The 21,001-nt window shown below is 40.4% G+C and overlaps 1 protein-coding gene across 1 annotated transcript in view; it reads right to left on the bottom strand.

Moving 5' to 3' along the window:
* Positions 1-20,801, bottom strand: part of LOC137299519 (AN1-type zinc finger protein 5-like) — a 28,213-nt gene extending 7,412 nt beyond the window's left edge. Inside the window, exons 1-5 of the mRNA XM_067968324.1 lie at positions 20,713-20,801; positions 8,104-8,282; positions 3,497-3,617; positions 2,679-2,782; positions 1,492-1,608 (exon numbers count right to left, since the gene is read on the bottom strand). Of these exons, the coding sequence (XP_067824425.1) occupies positions 1,492-1,608; positions 2,679-2,782; positions 3,497-3,617; positions 8,104-8,254 (493 nt within the window). The 5' untranslated portion in view covers positions 8,255-8,282; positions 20,713-20,801. The remainder of the gene's footprint in view (positions 1-1,491; positions 1,609-2,678; positions 2,783-3,496; positions 3,618-8,103; positions 8,283-20,712) is intronic.
* Between the last annotated feature and the right edge of the window lie 200 nt (positions 20,802-21,001).

Below are 21,001 nucleotides of genomic sequence, written 5' to 3'. Positions count from 1 at the left end.
CGTCATTAGTTGCCCATTACAAGTCAGACATGGTGAAAACCCTTCTGGCTGCAGGCTTGTAACGATACCTTAAAGTACCTCTCATTCTACATTACAGCACCTTTAATAGTTTTCAATGCAATTTTTGCTAGGCACTGTAATGCAGAATGGAAATAGAGATATGTAATTTTTCTTACTTTAGGACTGAACTTATTTGGGAATCTCTACACTCAACAAAGCCATTAATAAAGAAGCAGAGTGCAAGTTCCTGCCCATGGAGAGGGAAGGTAGCGATCATGAACAACCCTGAAGACACTAATTCCTCCCCTGTCACTCTCTTGCAGCAACTCTAGCCAAACAATAGCATTGTTAAAGGTCTAGGATCAGGCAGAATTGTCTGCCTGGTCAGCAAGGACCAAAAAGCAGGGATTGAAGTGGGCCAGGTTGTCATTCCAATTCTTACCTGACTGGGTGATTATAGTACTATTTCTTCATTTTTACATAAGGTTTCCAAAGTTGACTTTGCTGTTGGATCTCTAACAGACTACACCCTGGTTCTGCAACCTTCCCACCACACGCTCCCAGACTAGCCAGTTACTAGTGCAGCTAAGCTTATCTTTGATATTAACTCAAAACATCTTACTTTGCCACTTCTCCTGCCCATGTTATAACGTACCTCCTCATGTCTAGGTCAACATTTGTCTCATTGATGGGAGTGACAGTCAGTGTGCAAACCTCAGTAAACTTCTAACGGGCTTGCTGTCACCCTCAATGCTAAATTCAGCTTTAAGCACCATTTCAGAGTACATAGTGGAGAAACTAATCCCAGTTTGAGACTTTGCTATTGTGAAATCAAGGTGTCTAATATATAAAGCTACATCATGATGTTGGAGTGAGGGCTGGGGTTATGATTAAACTGAATCTTGGGTTGAAAATGAACTTATTTCAGGAATGATTATTTTGTTGAAGGGAGTATTTATTTCAAGAGAAAAGTTTGCTAAGGCAAGGGGTCATCCTGGAAGGTTTTTGGATGCACTTACCAGTTGCACCGGAACCACAAACACACTGTGTGCGTGTGCGTGTGCGTGTGTCATCTCCAACTACTGTCAAAGGAGGAATATGTAGAGAAGTGACAGAAAATGTCTTTCCATCAGATGCAACATTTTGTAAAGGGAGAGTTTGCTTACGGAGATTTCAAACGCTGGAACCAGAATGGACTTGCACCTTTTGCTCTCTGGGCACCGGTACATGAACAGCTTCACCGCAATGCATGAATCAGGTCATATCAGCTACATGATAATTAAACTCTGTCCTGCCTTACTTTTTATAGGAATTAATGCAAATATATATCTTATTGTTCAAAATCTTGGCGAAAAAGTACCAAATCTCCAATTCAAAGTGTCTGCCGTATTCAGTACAAGAGAAAGTTTCACACATATAGTCTAATGTAGTTTATCATTTGTAACTCCAATTCAAGTTCAAGGCACATCCATATCATTACATTATCCGTACCAGTCAATCCAACCTTCTTCCTGCAGGTGAAGCATCTATTCTTTTTGGGTTTTGACTTTTCTGGAACCTTCTCCTCTCCTTCTGTGGAACTTTCTGCAGTTTCCAAATTCACAGCAGCTGGAAATGTAACATCCAAGAGATTTAAGTTTGTGCTGATGACAAATGTTTGTATCATAATTGCATGGAGGTCAGAGGAGAGGAGAGAAGTTAGAATACAGATTCGGACAACTAAAATTTTAATTTTATAACTGGTTAAAACAAAGTCATTTTCCAAAAATATACACCATATTGAAAGCAATGGTTGCTTGGATTTGGGAAGCCCAGCATGTACAGATCAGCTCCATAAACTGGCAGTACACTTGTAGATGAAGGTCAAACAGCATAATCACTTGGCTCTCAGAATCAGAACTAAAATATAAAAGCAGCGTTAGCTGCTGAAAGACTAAAAATAAAGTGCTGCTTGCTGCCAACCAGAATGACACCTGGGGCTGAAAGGGTTAAATTACTCGGACAGGTTGCGGAGACTAGGCTTGTATCCCCTTGAATATAGAAGACTAAAGGGTGAGCTAATTGAGGTGTTTATGATGATCAAAAGAAGTTGATGGGTAGAAAGAAACCATTTCCTCTGGTGGGGGAGTCCGGAACAAGGGGGCATAACTAGAGCTAGGTCATTCAGGGGTGATGTCAGAAAGCACTTCACACAAAAAGGTAACGGAAATCTGGAACTCTCCCACAAAAACTTGTGGAGCCTAGGTCAACTAAAAATGTCAAAACTGAGATTGATAGATTTGTTAGGCAAGGGTATTAAGGGTTACAGAACCAAGGTGGGTAGATGGAGTTAAGCTACAGATTAGCCATGATCCAACTGAATTGCAGAACAGGCTCGAGGGGCTGAATGGCCTACTCCTGTTTCTATGTACAGACTTCAGCACACAGCAGCACTAGAGTGGTATTCAATTCTGCCTGTTTGAACACCATAACCAGATTGAAACTATCAATATTTTTCTACTTAGTAGTTATGAAAAAGAACTCATGATTTTTTTTTTTGCAGGGACAAACAAAAATACACCCACACTTACTTCCACCTCTTGACACTTGAAGTTTAATTTTTTTTTCCTACTTAGTCTCAATGAGCATCTTTGTACTAAAAAAACTGAACGATTCGACTTCAGAGGATGGAGACCAACCTGATGCTGTGATGACGACTTCAGCTTTTAGAGCTCCCTCAGTCTCTGTGCTTGATTCATCTTGAGAGATGCTCATTGCAGTCATCTGCTGCGTTACAGGAGTGCTAGACAGGGGTTATCACAAACAGAATTCTAAATGTCTTCAAGTGCAGGTTAACTTCATGGCAGCATATCTTCTTCAGATCAAGAGTAACAATGAAAGGTTTTTTCTGTATCCAGTATTATCCACTGGAGTGGCTGCTTTATGAATATCAGCAAACTTGAGACCAAATTACTGCCGGACACTTGTTATTCTCTAGACTTTAGTATACAAAGTTTTTAAAAACAATTTCTTATAATTATGCTTAGGAGTATAGAGGAACCACAACATGAACACTATTAGACTCTCCCGGGTCAGGTGCAGCACAAGCCAGATGTGAAGAAAAGCTTCAAATGCTCTGCTCTAACAATAATCTGCCCCTACATCATTCGGTCTGAATTTTAACCAGCATGTAATTGAGCCACAGAGACCAGAAGGGTCCAGGTTTGGTTCCCAGTCTGTATGGAGATAGTTGGTTGTAAAGTGCTACAGTGAATGCCTGTGTCCCATGATTGGGAATGGGAAATTTAGGCTTACTGGCCAAGGTACTGAAATCATACCCCAGCACCACTCAGTACTTTCAGGAGTTGGGGAAAAGAGAGCAGAGAGAGGGAGGGAGAAAAAACACATGTAAACACAAACTGGAGTGGTTAAAAAAGGGACTTTTAGAATTATCACATTTATTTCCCTCCTAATCCCACTAGGTCAACTCTATTAATCTCACAAATAGCATGCATACCTAGTTTTCGCAGATGTGGCATTCACAGAAGCATCTGCAGACATTTCAGGGTTTCCTTCCGTGCACTGAATAGGGATGGACTCTGTGCTTGAACTGCTGTTACTACTGACCCCACTAGCTGCTGTTGGGCAAAGAAAGTATTAATGCAAATTCATTCAACTCAATAATCACAATACAGAATATACATCAACTACTCAAATAAATCCAACACTGCATTTGTTTGTTATTTTTAAGGATCGTCATTACGTGACTTAAGTGCTAGATTCTAGTTTACAGATTTTCCTTCTTTGTTAACTCTTATTTCAGTTTATCCCTTTATTGTAGCTCTTAATAGCATGTATATCAGAATTTAGAACAAACATGCCAAAGTGGGGCAAGAATCATTACATATACATCTTATCCTCCCTTGTTTTAGGAGCATGAGCTATGCTACATACTGAACATAAGAAATAGGAGCAGGAGTAGGCCATATGGCCCCTCGAGCCTGCTCCGCCATTCAATAAGATCATGGCCGATCATCTACCTCAACTCCATTTTCCCGCTCTATCCCTTGATTCCCTTAGTGTTCAAAAAGCTATCAATCTCAGTTTTCAATACACAACGACTGACATCCACTGTCCTCTGGGGTAGAGAATTTCAAAGATTCACAACCCTCTGAAGAAATTTTTCCTCATCTCAGTCCTAAATAGCTGACCACTTCGTTTGAGATTACAACCCCTCATTCTAGACTCTGCAGCCAGGGGAAAGAGCCTCAGCATCTAATCTGTCAAGCCCTCAGAATTTTATACGTTTCAATGAGATCCCCTCTCATTCTTCTAAACTCCAGAGAGTATAGGCCCATTCTACTCAATCTCTCCTCATAGGACAACCCACTCATCCCAGGAATCAATCTAGTGAACCTTTTTTGCACCCTCTCTAAAGCACGTATGTCCTTCCTCAGGTTAGGAGACCAAAACTGTACATAGTACTCCAGGTGTGGTCTCACCAAAGCCCTGTACAATTGCAGCAAGACTTCCTTACTCTTGTACTCCAATGCCCTTGCAATAAAGGCCAACATACCATTTGCCTTCCTAATTGCTTGCTGTACCTACGTGTTAACTTTCTGTGCTCTGTATACAAGGACACCCAAATCCCTCTGAATACCAACATTTACTAGTCTCTGACCTTTTTAAAATAATTCTGCTTTCCCATTCTTCCTAACAAAGTGGATAATTTCACATTTTCCCATGTTATACTCCATCTGCCACTTTCCTGCCCATTCACTTAACCTATCCATATCCCTTTGCAGACTGTGTCCTCCTCACAGCTTACTTTCCCAGCTAACTTTGTATCGTCAGCAAGCTTGGATACATGACACTTGGTCCCTTCATCTAAATCATTAATATAGATTGTAAATAGATGACACCCAAGCACCGTTCCCTGTGGCACACCACTAGTTACAACCTGCCGAAAATGACCTGTTTATTCCTACTGTTTTCGATCAACCAATCCTCAATCCATGCTAATATATTACCCCCAATCCCATGAGCCCTAATCTTGGGTAACAACCTCTTGTGCGGCACCTTATCGAATGCCTTTTGAAAATCCAAAATATACTACAACCACTGGTTCCCCCTTACCTGCTAGTTACACCCTCAAAAAACTAACATTTGTCAAACACCATTTCTCTTCCACAAAAAAAGATGTTGACTCTCATTAGTCATATTATGATTTTTTAAGTGTCCTGTTACCATGTCCCTAATAATAGATTCTAGCATTTTCCCCCACTACTGATGCCAGGCTAACTGACCTATAGTTCCCTGTTTTCTCTCTCCCTCCTTTCTTGAATAGCGAGGTTACGTTTGTTGCCTTCCAATCCACAGGGGACGATTCTAGAATCTAGGAAATTCTGGAAGATCAAAATCAATACATCTACTATCTCTGCAGCCACTTAAAACCCTAGGATGTAGGTCATCAGGTCCAGGGGGATTTGTCGGCTTTTAGTCCCATTAGTTTCTCTAGTACTTTTTCCTTTACTAATATTAATTACTTCAAGTTCCTCTCATTAGACCCTTGGTTCCCCACTATGTCCGGTAGGTTTTTAAAGGAATACAACAATCACTGAACTTCTATACTGCAACCTGGCAAACATACCCTGCAAATTATTTTAAAACATACTCACCCCTTCCCTCCCAACAATGTTGATTTGACAAAAAAAAAAGTGAAATTTGCTGCATATTTTCATGCATCTGATAATTGTTAATAGCTAAATCTTTGAAAGACATTTCAGTTGTATACAAATCAATGCAAACCGTACTGGACATCAACTTGAATAAAAGGTATCGCAAAGTCTCTTTCAATTGAGTGAATTTATCCAGCAAGTAGTTAGCCATACAGACTAGGAAGGTTCAAGATTTGGCATCCCTAGATCAAACATGGGAAAAACTGGCCAGGGTTCCTGATCGATAGCCAGCAATCCCTGCTGAAAATGCGTGCAAGTGTAAGTACTAGGATGAGGACAGGATTAGGTGTGGTTGAGATACTACTCAATCTTTCCTTCCTTTCCTCCCAGGTAGTCAGATAGCCTGTTAGTACACACAGTCAAGGTTCACCCAGTCACTTTCAGGAAAGGAGAGAAAATTGGCAAGATAAAATGCATTACAAAAAGGGAAAAAAAATTGGCTTGGGAAGTAGAGTACATCAATTATGTTCACACATGAGCATCTCACAGCCTGTATCTATAAAAAATGTAATGCTGAAACCCACTATTGCCAGGAAAGAGAAAACACAACCAAAATCAAGTTAACTGTGAGGAAAAAGATACAGCCTAAAAAAATGTACAGAAGTTGTAGTGCACGTACAAAGATTCCAGATTAACAGTTTAATCTTGGATTTTTACAATAAGACTACTTGTTATTCAGTTAATGGATTAGAGTGATATCCAGGATGCAGTCCATGGGTCAAATCTGGCAAGTGTGTTATTATGCAGCTTGCAAAGCTCCTGCCAGTTCATTTCTTCTGTGCATGCAAACTGACTTCACCTTCAGCTCTTTAGCCTTCTCAGGCCTAGAGGACTGGGAAAGGCTGCTCTTCAGTTGTTTGGCCAATCAGGAGCCAACCTTTCAGTCCCCCAGTTCCAGGAAATTTTAAGAGCTAAACCTTCCAAGTTTTCAAGCTGGGGGGGGGGGGGGGGGGGGGGGGAAGGGCAGGGCTTAAATTGAGTGTAGGGGCGGATTTCTATGTGTATCCGGCTCCCTGGATTATTGGGGAAATTTAAGCCTAGCAGTCTTCAATATTTTTAATCCTTGAGTGCCAAGAGAACCAGTGAAATCCCATCTCACTGGGCCAAATTACTTTCCGGCTCACATGCGGAAATTGGAATAAACTTATTACAGTAAATAAACAACTTCAATCTCACGTATACCTTTATCACGAGCATGAACCTCGCAACTACTTAGCTCCAGTAAATAGGTTGCGTATATTGCAACGTTAACTTTGTTACCCTGCCTTTTTGTTTTGCCCGAGTAGGAAAGCTTTTCAAAACGGTATTCATCATTTCTTATCTAAGAGCTTTTTTCAGGAGTCAACATGTATGTAACCAAATAAACACATTTACGTAAAATATACCATCCCTTCCCCACTTCTCAGACAAGCCCTACGCTCAAAAGAGATTTGAAATTTTACATACATTAAGTAGTCACAACTGTCAACAGTATTCCCCCTCCCCTCCACAAAAAAAAAATTAAAATGCTGCAGAGCTCTGAAAATATATACACTTTCACTTGCAGATGGAGGTGTTTAGTCCCTTTTTTCACTAATACTTGCTTTTAAATGAAAGGAAACATGTAAGAAGGCAGATTAAATATTGTTAGCACTATACTAGCAACGCTTTGGCACGATGACTACTACTCATGCGGCAGCTGGATTCTGTATTCAGCCAGAGCTTCAGAAGTATAGTAAGCAACCGATACCTGGAGGGCAATGAGCGCAAAGTGAACGGAGTCCAGCTGGCAACTTTCATCTGGAACATCACAAGTGGGAGCCAAATAGAGCAAGTTCCAGCCACAGCATCACAAATACAATGCTGAATTTCTAATTTTGTTCTTGCAATTTTTAAAAAATTAAGCACAATGGAAAAGGACAAAAAAAGGCTACCTGGGATAGCACATGCCTCCACCTGCAATCTTTAGGTTTCACTCTTATGTAGGAGGCCAACTCTTTACTTGATCCCAAAACATGGTGTAAATTTCCCATATTATACACAAGTATACAAAATTAACAATTTTTGGTCAAATTTGAGTAGAGGCAACTTTAATGCTCTGAAGCAAGCCATCCAGTAGGTATTATTTACACATTGTAACTAGCCTAAATGTATTCACTCAAAATTGATTTCAGGCAGGCTGTTAAATCAGAAGCATCAAACAGAACAGAGTCACCAGTTCATTTGTGCAATGTCCCTCCAGCAGCAGTCAGCATTGTTAGGGTGAGTCATAAAAAAGTGTAATATATTTTTCTTTTTGCCTTACCAGAAATACATAACAGGAAAACTACCAGATAGGCATATTGTTCCCCCTCCCCCATTTGGAGAAGTTTCTCATGATGTTCCATGCTGAAGCTTCCCGACTTACCTGGTGGGCTTATCCTGCCACTGTTCTGCTGTCTCTGAAGATACTCTTTGTAGCAAACTGAGCACATTCCATTGGTTCGTGGGTTGCCATAGAAACCACAGCCCGTGGTACACAGCATGGGCACCTGTGTCTGATTTGTCTCCTGTGCCATCCTGTTTCACATACACCCACTGTACAATCTGAAATGAGAGAGAGAACACACAGATCAAATAGGCTGTAACAGCAGCACGTGACAAAAAAAAAATTAGAATTAGACCATTGCATTACCACCATCCAATTTCAGACTGCAGCATTCACTCATCCCAAAATCCTGAACTCCCTCAGGATAAAAGAGAAATACACTATTTAAAAATGTTTACCTAAAATCTATATAATGAGTGATTTTTACCAATGCTGAAAAAGGCAATAGAAAAGAACTTGATGTTTACGTAAGGTGAAAAATGTAAGTGCTGAGTGTAATTAGGACAGCTGATTACTAGGCTGAATAAGTCAGTACAGTGTTGAAATTTATACCCAGAGTTTTGCAGTGATCATTTAGTTTCAACTGTACATTATTTTCTCCTGTTACTGTTAACTTCTTAAGGATTTGACTCCACGAGCATGATTTTAGCTCGAAGCCAGGAACCTAGCAGTGTGTAGATAGTCACACGGGGAACCTGGAAGTCAAGTGAGTGCGTCGCAATCTGCAATTGCAACTCAATTGAAGGTAAGTATTTGCGCTTTGGGCTTCCCACGCACCAGGCAGCCAGAATGACAGGCTGGCTGCCTGTCAGAAGGGGGAGAGCCACGAATTGGGAGGTTGGAGGGGGGGGGAATAGAAAGAGATCGATCATGGGCTGTGGAAGAAATCGGAGGGGGTGGGGGAAGGACATGGACAACATCAGTTGGGCCTTGGAGAAGATTTGGGGCGGGTGATTGTGAAGGTGTGATCACGCCAGATGAACTTGTTGCGCGTGGATGAAACACTCCTGCACCTTCAGGCTCACAAGCAGGGCAATAAACGCACTCAACTCATGGATCCAGCCATTCTTGTTGCTTGCACCTGGCGTGAATCAGAAGCGAAGGGAAACCCAAACAGCTACGGTTAAGTTTGTTTCACTTTTCTAATACACAAAAAATTAAGTGCCTCAACTATCGCAATGAGGTACACTGCCCCTTTAAATATTGGCCCACCGGCTTGAAGTGAGGACTGGACTTCTGGATTTCTGCACGCACCTGGGTTAAACCTGGAAGCGGGCACGTTGGAGCTGGGATGCTGTCCTGCTCCAAAAACAAACTCTTTTTACTGCTCACCCACCCATTCTTGGTTAAAATTACCCATGTCTCTCCTAGTATGTCCTCACTTTTAAAACATTTTCTTGTAGAAATGTACAGAAAGGTTAATGAAAAATCTTTGCTCAGTGGGGAAATGCACCACAATGCAGGATTGAGTAATACAGATGAAGAAAATTCGGGCTTTGATTCCTGGTCTGTACCAAATTAGCTGCTCTCAGCAGAGGCAACAGCAGGATGTTCCAATTAGCCTCAGCAACCCTCAGTAAGGTTTCTGCTCTGATTTGCTATCTAGTGACTCCTGCTGGAAGTGAATGTGTAGAGACAGATGGCTCCCACAGTTGAACAGCACCAACACAAAAAAAAAGCACTTGGCCAAGGTACCAAAGGGCTGTTGGCACACAGGAACTATTACCCCAAAAAGGAATCATTGCCTTTAAAAGGAGGATCCAGGGAGAAACGAAGAGGGATAAAAAGGATAAGAGAACTTCTCTGAAAGGGCATTGCTGGTAACAAGGCAGGTGCTGTGCAGTTATTTTTTTAAAAACAGAGTTTCCCAGGGCTTAAAGGCTTCAGAACTGCCAGCTGAAAAATTAAAAATCCAAGCTAAAAATGTATTTACTGCACCTTTGTATTCAAACATTTGTTGTAGGCAATTTCAGAAATATATATAAGAACAAATCGCCTCTATACAGCAACACAGTAGAGCAAGTGCATGCTGACACACAATCCATTCAATTATTAGCATAGTACACACAGTAACAGCTGTTACGTTATGCACTGCCAACAGACATTGTTCAGTCACCAATTCAATGCTAAATGTACCAATTCCAACGAGACACCAACTTTTATATCTAGCTCCTTGTGCCTTATTAGGTTGAGAGATTTTAAAAAAATATTCACAGGGATTATTCTGCCCTTGCTGAATTTCACAGCTCAGGGCAGAACCATTCAAAACGCTTCCGAATTTTTGTTTTGGACTGTGCACAATCTCATTATTCAAGTGATGAGTAGTTCTCTGGGGCACAAAAACACTCCTTGGAATACAAATTTAGCCCCCGTAAATACATTTGCAAACATTCAATATTTTCTCCTCTCTAAGCAATGCACCAACACCTCTCTTACTCAGAAAAAGCCACTTGCCCCCAGGTTGGAAAATTTCTTTTCATGTCTTCTAGGATATGCATTAGGAGCACCCCTGTTGATTATCCCCATTATCTTCTCTACAGAGAAACAAATCTGGCCTGCAAACAGACACGCAACCTGACTCGACACCAGAGATCCTGGACTCTCCATGCTCGGAATCTTCACCTGAAAACTCCCTGGCAAAGCACACTAGAGTTGTTTACTCCTCTTGGACAACATTTATCCCTCAAACAACATTACTATAACAGACTTTCTAGTTATTTATCCCATTGCTGTTTATGGGACATTTCTGTGCACTAGTTGGCAGCCACATTTGTCTATATTACAACAGTAACTACACTTCAAAAGTACTTCATTGGCTGTGAAGTGCTTTACAAAATCCCAAGAACATGGAAGGCACTATATAAATAAAGTAATTTTTTGGTTTCTTAATTCAAATTAAAATAATTTTGATTTATCAGTTAAGTCAAATTGAAATCATGCAAAAACAGTCTCCAGTACTGTTATTAAAATTGCTTAATTTGAAGCACTAGAAAATGAGATTTTAAGGCAAAAAACTACATTGGATTAACATGAATAGACTATACCAACATGTTGCACCACATCACTGGGCTTCGATGCTTTGTATCAAATCAATTGTAAACAATTTTACAACACCAAGTTATAGTCCAGCAATTTTATTTTAAATTCACAAGCTTTCGGAGATTTTCTCCTTCCTCAGGCAAATGAGGAAGGAGAAAATCTCCGAAAGCTTGTGAATTTAAAATAAAATTGCTGGACTATAACTTGGTGTTGTAAAATTGTATCAAATCAGGATGAGATCATCTGGAACAAAGGCAATTACATTTAGATGATGTTCTACATGGCTGTGCTTGTGCAGGGAGAGGGAGGTAAAACAGAAAAACTTTTGCTTTTTGAAACTACAATTTACAAAAATTAGTAATAGGCAGAGAGAGTTTACTTGTAAATTAAATCGGAACACCCAGAGGTGACCTCTTCTCTCCAGTCAAAAAAAAAGTATATTGAAGGCACCATGCAGCCAGTTAGAAGTCAATTCTGGAAAAGGTCAAAAAACAGCATTTAAAAAAATTTTTTTTTGGACCCAAGAGATAGGAAGAAAATGTAAATAAAAGGCTGCCCACACAAATAAATGTCTTCCGAATATAGCAATTTTAAAAGGCAAGGCGGACTTAGACAACGTGAATGAGGCAAGGATTACCAGTATCTTTGTAGATAAAAGTCCCCAAAGTGAAACTGCATAAAGTTAACAAATGTCATGGGAAGCACAAAAGATTAGTAACTATCAAATGAGTATCTGAAACATTTATTGATGCTTTGAATTTATTAAACCATAAAAGTGGCCTGATGTTGGTCAATACACATACAGGGTTACACAGAATATACAGCACAGAAAAAGGCCATTCGGCCCAACAGGTCCATGCCAGTGTTTATGCTCCACACAAGCCTCCTCCCTCCCTACTTCATTAACCCTAAAAAGTGAGTTTGTGTTGCAGTGCACTGAACAAAGTAACCAGCTGTGGTTTGCAGCAACAATGGTGTGGGAAGGATCCAATGACCAAATCAAGCAAGTACGAAGGACTGTCATACACTTAATAAATAGCAGGCACAGCGACCATTTTTAAAATCTGCCAGTGTTGCTCTTAGTCTGTTGGAGAGTAGGCAGAATAGTTTGCCCTCTGATTTTTCCCTCCATCTTTCTCAGGAAGGCTTTTTCGGCAGCATCTCCCAAATCTGTGGCCCCCACCATCTAGAAGGACAAGGGCAGCAAGTGCAAGTGGGAACACCATCACCTCCCAAGCTTGCCTCCAAGTCACACGCCATCCAACATATATAGCTGTTCCTTCATTGTCACTGGGTCAAAATCCTAAAACCTCCTACCCAACAGCATTCTAGGAGCACCTTCACCACACTGACTGCAGCAGTTCAAGGCGGCCCACCACCTTCGAGAGGAACTAGGGATGGGCCTTGCCAGCAATGCCCTCATCCAGAGAATAAAAACAAAGGAAGAAGTTCTCAACTGCCCTCTGTACCCTTCAACAGCAAAACCAAAATCAAAAGAACCGCATCAGCTATCCTCTGGTACAGCATATTTGACTACCATTGTATTGCCCATCCCAATTAACCTTGCGAATCAGCTTATCCCAAGTTTGGTTTAACTTGCTGTTATTATTTCATTTAACTTTCTAAAGTTACAACACAACAGCTTTTAAGGACTTGAGTTGGCAGATCTAGTCTCAATAACTTTATCAAAACAAACAGATCCTAAGTGACTTGAGCACCTCATCATCAACTTCCATCCTAAGGATACCCACTGTATGCAATCAAGGGACGTAAAGGGGTCAATATAAAGCTATGAGCTCAAGGCATACATTGGGCACTATCTAAAGTCCTGGAAAATAACATTTTGGCATTTCTCATGCAATTCACAGCTGTTCATTTCTCTCCCACATACAACTGATTGTGAAGTACCATAGCATTTACTTTCCTTCCAAGGTTAGATTGCACAAAGAAAAGCTTAGAACATGAGAAGAAAAGGGGAAAAGCATTTATCACAATCAAGGAATACACTAGTTTGTGGCAACGATTACTAAAACTCAAGGAGTCTGCAAGAGTTTCAAGGCACAAATGAAGGCTGAAAAAAATAGCTGAGCTCAAAAGAACAAACTTGCATTTATGTAGTACTTTTTGCATCCTCAAGTTGCCCCAAAGCAGTTCACGGCCAATTATTTTTGAAGTGTAGGCAAACACATCAGCCAATTTGCGCATAGCAAAGTCCTTCAAATATCAAATGACATAAGTGACAAGTTAATGCTGATGGTGCTGGTTGAGTGATAAATGTTGGCTGGAACAATCCTATTCTTCTTTCAATGGTGCCATGGGATCTTTTTATAGACAGGACTTCAGGATAACCTCTCATCCAAAATACAGAAACCTCAAGACAAAGCATGCATTGAAGTGTCACCCTAGATTATGTGCCTGAAGTGGGAATTGAACCCCCCCTCTAAATCAGAGGCAACCGTGCTACCACTGAGCCAAACTGATTTAGAAAGCAGTAGAGAATATGCAATTTTTCAAATATTACAGCAAAGTGCAATGAACACTAACAAAGTCACTGGTCTAATGGATAATTTCCATCACTGGATTGGGCCAAGAATTCAACTTCAAAAACCCTCAGTTGTAGATTTTCTTTTCAGGGGGTGAGGGGGAAGAGGAGGGATCTAATTGGAGTTTTATTATCTCTCCTGACCACAGAAAGGTAAGGAAGTCAGATTGTCAATATATTTAACCATGTAGATAGCAAATGCCACAACTGAATCACCCAGCACAATAATGCTGAACTAATAAGGATAATTAATGTACCTCCTACAGTCATTTTTGAAAACTTCCATTCTAGTTAAATGTAGAGGTCATCTAAATCAAATTACAGGAAGTTTACTAAAGCAAACTCAGCCATGGATTAAAGTTATTTTAAGAGAATTCATTTTTAATACCAGCATCTGTGCCAGGATTTGAACTACCCTTCTATGACAATAGGTCATCAACCTGAAATGTTAGCCCTACCTTCCTCTTTCCACAGATGCTGCCTGACCTGCTGAGTGTTTCCAGCATTTTCTGTTTACCTATATATTGTCTTGCATTACAAAAGACAAATTAGATCAGAAAATAACAGTAAATTCTGCTCATTGTCATGGCATAGTACTTGTTAAACTGGACAGATTAGACACTAATTGTTTGATGACAAAAAAAGTCAGGTAAACCAGTCACAAGAAGTTAATCAATGATTCCAGTCAAACCTATACCCTTTTTAAGTAGAGGATTCCAAAGCAGCCATTCACTTTACATTCAGTCTCAGTCATAGCGTTTTTGATCCGTATGCAAAATGCACTATTATTTGGATTTTAATTACTCAGGACCCATCAGTGTGCCCACACACACACCACAATCAATTCAGTTTAAGTTTGTACGATGGTTTGGGCCGTGACACTGGTTTTCACGGTTGCAATTGGCACAATTGCATAGAAGCTCAGAAGATTTTAACACTAGTGCTGCAGTCCTCGATCAGTTGCAGTTCTCTTGTAGAAGGGAACAAGGACAGGGGGGGGTTGGGTATCATGTCCATTCTAAAACAGCTTTGATCACTAAAGATGGTACTGCTGCCTATGAAGGGGTATTTGCAAGTGGATGCAACATGCTAAGCGTTCATGCAGAAATGAAACAGGTTTTTTTTGGTGCATCTTTCCCAGTCTTATGGTGCATCCAATTGAACAGAGAATGGTGAGGCCCATTTCTAAGTCCTAATTAAATACAGGCTGCAATATAGCTACTTTAAGTTTATATTTAATCATTTAAAAAGGCTCAGTATTGAGGCTGCTGAACCAAAGTGTAAAACAGAAGCTGCTGGAAGCTGCTTGTCTGCCAACAAAGGAAAATGTTTTATAAAAAAGGACTTGCTGTTCCTTTATACATTTGTGGGAGCACTGGTTGGTGCTGGAACAGGACTCTGTGGTCCATGAGCATATCACACTACTAGTCCATTGATAATTATGTTGGTTTCTACCTAGCTGTGTTCGTTATGAGTCAGTGTTTGATGAAACAGAAGGGGAAAAAAGCTATTAACAAAAAGGTAGAACTAGACTTAACAGTTTCCAGAACAATTATTCAAGCTTATTTTAATATAATTTACAAGAAATAAAGCAAACATATTTTGAAGCACTGGGGTAAATAAAACTGTATTTCAATCCAGACTAGTGGGATGAAAGGATCTGCTCCCCACCAGTTCTAAAAGTGCTACAGGAAGGGAGTTTTGACAGCTTTAATTAAGTTCTTAGCTGGGATAGGTGCATAACATAAAACGCTCCACAATTCAACTCACTCAAAGCCAACTTAAAAATCATCTGGTGGGGGGAGGTAAAACAGACAATCTGTATCTAGCCTTCATTAAACTTGACTTGATCCAGAGACTCAAGAAAAAGTATTCCTCCACTGACATTAAGAAAAATTCAAAGAGAAATAAAAAATGAACTATTATGCCCATTTAGTTGTAATACAGCAGGAATAATAGCTACCCTTAGTTTATTAAATGTGTTGTCACTTGCACAAGTATTCTGCAGATGTCACAGATTGACTGATTGGAAGGACACGTTCTACCCTTCTCCCCCAATGTTGCAATTTCTTTCAGCGCATTCATAACAGATTCAAATTTTTACCAATTGAAAATTGCTCTTGAAGAAATAAAAAGTTTCACTGTGAACCCTGCCATATCTGATATAATTCCTTAGAATCAAACCTGCTACATATCAGGGCTGTGCAATCTAATTGTTTTGGTAAATCAAATGGTTGCTATAATTAAGACAAGATTCAGATGAGATTATAGAAATAGCAGTATTTGTTGGTTAAGAATGAAGTGTTGTCATCTGTGGGTTTAATATTAATACCTGATATCCCATTTATTTCACAGGACAGTTTCCTAGAAGTGAAGGGAATTAGGGGTTACGGGGAGCGGGCAGGAAAGTGGACATGAATTTAGATTTGAGGTTAGGATCAGATCAGCCATGATCTTATTAAATGGCAGAGCAGGCTCGAAGGGCCGATTGGCCTACTCCTGCTCCTATTTCTTATGTCCTTATGATTGCCTAATGGCATGATACAAGGGGTGACCCCAGAAAGCAGTCACTTGTGGGACAGAAACTGCAGTTGTATGTAGGTTTATAGCCATTATTTTGGGTTTGCCTGCAGCAAGCTGACTTCAGTTCACCCATACAGGCAACTTCTGTGCTCGAAGGATTCACACATGCGCTGTTGCTTTAAAGTTATATTTACACAGTTGCTCCAAATGCGCATTTATCTGCTGTTGCCAATCCAAAAACAAAGGGCAGACTAAACAGGAAAAGAACCTGCTTCTATTATAATAGAAGAAATTCTGTAAAATTAAGATATTTAACTGTGAATGCTGAAGGACTAACTGTTGTGTTATTGAGGGGTAAATCCAGTGAAACAGAAGAATTCCGATCACCAATATTGAATACATTCATAGTCACACAATGACTTACTTCTCCAATGTCAAACACAATTCTTCGCAACATTCCTTTTTTGGGAAGAGTATAATTAGTGACACTTATTGTTGCTCCCCCAACCAATTTGCATCCTGCCCCCTATGAAGATGTTTATTCCTTACTGGGTATGGTACCTCGCCCACCTGGTTATCACTCGTGAGCCTCAACAAGCGAGTGTCAGCGAACTATACAACAGCACAGGGAATCAAAACACGTGCGTGCGCGCGCACGCATACACACACTTCCAAGAAGGATCACTGAATAGTTATGAGGAACTCTGGCCAATTTGAAGCTAACCGCAGTGGATCTACTGGTACCCCACTGAGTTAGCTTACTCGGCACAGACCCATTTCTGTCTGCTTCACTGCCAGCAACAGCAAGTTGTGTAATTAATCTGTTTCATTTACCTTGGAGCTGCTGCAACTTCAGCAGCAATTCTGTAAGGTAAACAAGGTAGAGAGGCAACTTTCCCTAGCACAAATGTCATTACTCATTTTTTTCTAGCTTTGACCAGCACACCTACTAGTGCCTTTTCTCTTTATACAGACTAAAAATGCCACCCTTACACCCCGCCCAAATCAGTGGTCGAATCAGTGAACCTTCCCCAGCCTTCAGGGAAAATTTGGTAGCCAGAAACTGTCACATTTCACAACTTTCAAACTACCAAGCATGCACAATTCTACACATGGAATCAGCTCCCTGATGTGAATAAGAGCAGATTCCACAACCCCAACTGCTTCAGTGGAGGAGTTCTGTATAATTAAGGGAACAAAACTAATTGTCATTTTTTGCAGTGCTTTAAGTCAAGCTCATTTACCCCACCTCATTCAGATTTGCACTTCAAAAACAGCATTAGCAATTGAAAAATACCATGAAACATCATTTAGCAAAAGCACAAAAGCAAAATTTCAAACTCTAAGTTTCAATACACAGAATACTCATCAATTTTGAAAAATCATTTAGTCTACGTAGAAATAATTTAAGTGGAAAATCCCCCAGTCCCAGAAAGCAGTTATTTATTGATTGTGGGGACCATTTGTCACCTAATGAAGAGATCACATTGTTTGAAAATGTTTAATACATGGAAATGTAGGGTATCCAAGTTTTCGACACCATAAATACCCAGAAACTATTGTGCAATAATCACTAGCAAGCTTTGTAATTTGGAGTTTTCCAGTGTAATGTCAGTTACATCTCCCCTGGTGGCTCTGTTTTGAATGATACGGTCATAAAGACCAAGGTGGCCCCTGGTTTAATCATTGGTCTGTGCAGCAATAGAGGCACTAGAATTCACTTCAATGTCTTAAGAAAAAAAATCCAGGATTCTTGTTCCTGACTGCTATTCAGGTAATCCTGTTGGAGCCTCCATACAGGCAATATTTGGCTCAGCCTCACATATGATGCCTGCCATGGTACAAGAGTGTTACTGGAGTACAATTTCATAGGTGCCAAGATTCACCACCAAGATAGGAGGAGAAAAACAAAACAAGGCCCTTTTCTTCTCCCTCCCCCCAAACGCCAATACAGAAACTACCAGGCAGCAGGGGAGATTGTACATTAAAATTGTATTTGCATCTAATGCAGTCAGCAAGCAGGAAAACATCCACTTGAAACCATGCTTGAATATTGAAGGCTTGATGTAAAAGTACAAATTTGCTCAGAATCAACTTATTCTTCAAGAGCCAGTTATTATTTTGCGATGAAAGTTTCTTTCTAGATCTCTAGATATTTTTAAATTATGGTTGTCACAAGCCCATTCAAGCTTCAAAGCTTTGGACACACTATATATCAAAGCTCTGGTTATCTGGCACCAGAGGGAAACGAGAACTCTAGGAGGGAAACACATTTACAGTCAGTAATATAGTATCCGATTTGCACATCACTTCATTAAGTTGGCTCCATTAGATATTTACTATTTAAGACTAGTTTCCAAGCTAAAGTGCTCCTTGTGTTGTACAATCCTTGCATGAAGAAAATATTCAAATTTACTTGAAAGTTTTACCATGCCTTTTTTTTGAAAGCCAGTACATAAAAAGGACAAAGATACACATTGCTGAATTGCAGAACAGGCTGCCTATAATTATCTTGCTTAACTGCCATATTGTAAATTTTATTGTGAAAGCACAAACTGATCAATATTCAACTTGCAGCAAATTTTAAAAAGCCATTAAAGACATTATCTTCAGTCCCAATTACAGTGGGCACCTGCAAGGTAAATCACCTCTGTGACCTAAAAGAAACTGTCACTTGAAACCAAAACACCACCATGCTTATCACCAACTAGACCAGGTTTCCTCTTGAAACTGCAATGTCTTTGCTGTTATCACTAGGGTTTCAGTAAAGAGCTGGCATTTCACATGGCTGGCATGTGAAATTTTCATATTTTAAGCCTTGAACTATAGAAAGGTCCACATCAGTGCAATCAGATTCTTCATTCAAAATGTAGATTGGTTCGAGGAGCAGTTTCAGCTGAAGTGAAATGCTGATATTAGCAACAGATGCAATCTGAAATGATGACTCCAAACTATTATCACTTACTGGCTTGAGTTCTAGCTTTTCAACGGCATATATTGGTAATACACAAAACAATTCTGATGACAACAGTGCTACTGGGTCTTCAAGGACTTGACAGTTCACAAAAATCTTGCAAGGGTGCGTGTAATCGAGTGTGACTTCCACAATTCTCAGCAGTGCTATGACTACATCACAGATGTAAGACTGGAGAATCACCTGCTTCCCTTTTTCCTCAGAAACATTAGAACAGCAATTATAGTCTGAAATTAATACTTTGTGAAGTGTGCATATTTGAACTAAACCTTTATTCCAAAGCTATCCAGTGAAGTAAATGTCAGGTGGTGGGGTCCAAAACCCTAAGTATTACATATTTAAATAGCAATACTGGAGAAAATCCTTTCAGATTCCACCAACAAAATCCTCAAATTGTTCGATCTTGAAGTCAGTAACAAAGCACAAATATGTTCATGGAATCTATATCCGACAAGACAGTTTCCTGCCAACGTAGGACAGTTCAATTCAATAGCCACTCATTTGAACATATGCAATTACTTCGTAACGCCTAAAACATAAAAAGGACAAAAGTACTGGAGTAAGAAACCACAATTATAGCCACAAGTGAAGTTTTAAACTCTAAATCCCACTGAAGTTATGTTTAAAAACTAATTTGCAAAGCACCAAAGTTTTCTTTCATTACTACCCATAATCTGTTGGCTTCACAATTAACACAATAATTCAAAGAAAAACAGACAGCAATAATCTGTTCTGACGAAAGGTCATCGACTTGAAACGTTAACTGTTTATTTCTCCGCAGATGCATCCTGACTTGCTAAGTATTTCCAGCATTCTGTTTTAATTTCAACAATAATCTGTTTTAGCTCGCCAACTACACCAATACACTTTAACAGTTTCTATATTTTCGACGTCCTGAGTCTCTCTATTTAAGAAAAAAAATCCAAATAACTCCAATACTAATATAGTCGAACTGTTGCAGACCAAACAATGGAGACAATACAGCTTTAAACCCTAGTGTGGAACAAAGAACAAGGAAACACCATTAATGGGGAATGTCCAGAAAATGTCGTTCAGCCACAGGCACCAGCAGTGCCATCCATACCTGACAGCGTTGTCACCCAACCAGGCACTGAGCAGCCGGCGGATGCAAGCCAAAAGAAAACACCGGCCTCCAATCAGCACAGCAGAGGTAGGCGGGACTTCCCGTCCTACTATCCAGCCAGTACGAACTGGTCTGGGCTAATCCCATTGAGCCGCTGAGCCTTAACTTTCAGCCGGGGCAGCTGCCAACTTCAACCCAAGGCTTCGAGGCCTAAAAAGGAAAAGCGCGATTCGGCATGACCTGCTGCGCTTCCAACTCCCAGCGTTAAGCGTGAAATGAGCGGCTGATACCGCATCAATGGCTCGCCCTTTGCCAGATAACGTTAACAACCTGACTCTTAAATGACGTGTTCAGCAGTCATGGCGACGGCCAGCTCAGCCCGGATGAACCAGCAATATTTTTTTTTCAATAACTTAACCCCGCCTGCTCCTTTAGCCTTAAACCTACTTGACTAGGCCTCGGGTAGTGTAACAAAGCCCCGTTTACCTGAATATGAGCCCCAGTAACACCGCACTACTCTCCCTCTCTCGCGCTCGCTGACACTGATTGTTCTTTGCGTCCAGCGTCCCCCCCCCCACACACACTTCCCACAAAGGATATCGCCGTCACGCTGATGTAATAGTCCCATGACGTCACACGCACATGTTTGTGACGGCTGCCGGGCAGGGTGACGTCATTTTCCGCCGCCCCCTCCCTCCCTCCCTGTTGACACATCGAGGTGAGGACATGACTTTCTTTGGTTTGTGGTTTGAATGATGTAGTACAGACAACGTTT

The sequence above is a fragment of the Heptranchias perlo genome, chromosome 29, assembly GCF_035084215.1.
Source record: "Heptranchias perlo isolate sHepPer1 chromosome 29, sHepPer1.hap1, whole genome shotgun sequence".
In the NCBI taxonomy this organism is placed as follows: domain Eukaryota; kingdom Metazoa; phylum Chordata; class Chondrichthyes; order Hexanchiformes; family Hexanchidae; genus Heptranchias; species Heptranchias perlo.
The sequence above is the reverse complement of the archived record's forward strand: the minus strand, read 5'-3'. Positions and strand labels throughout refer to the sequence as shown.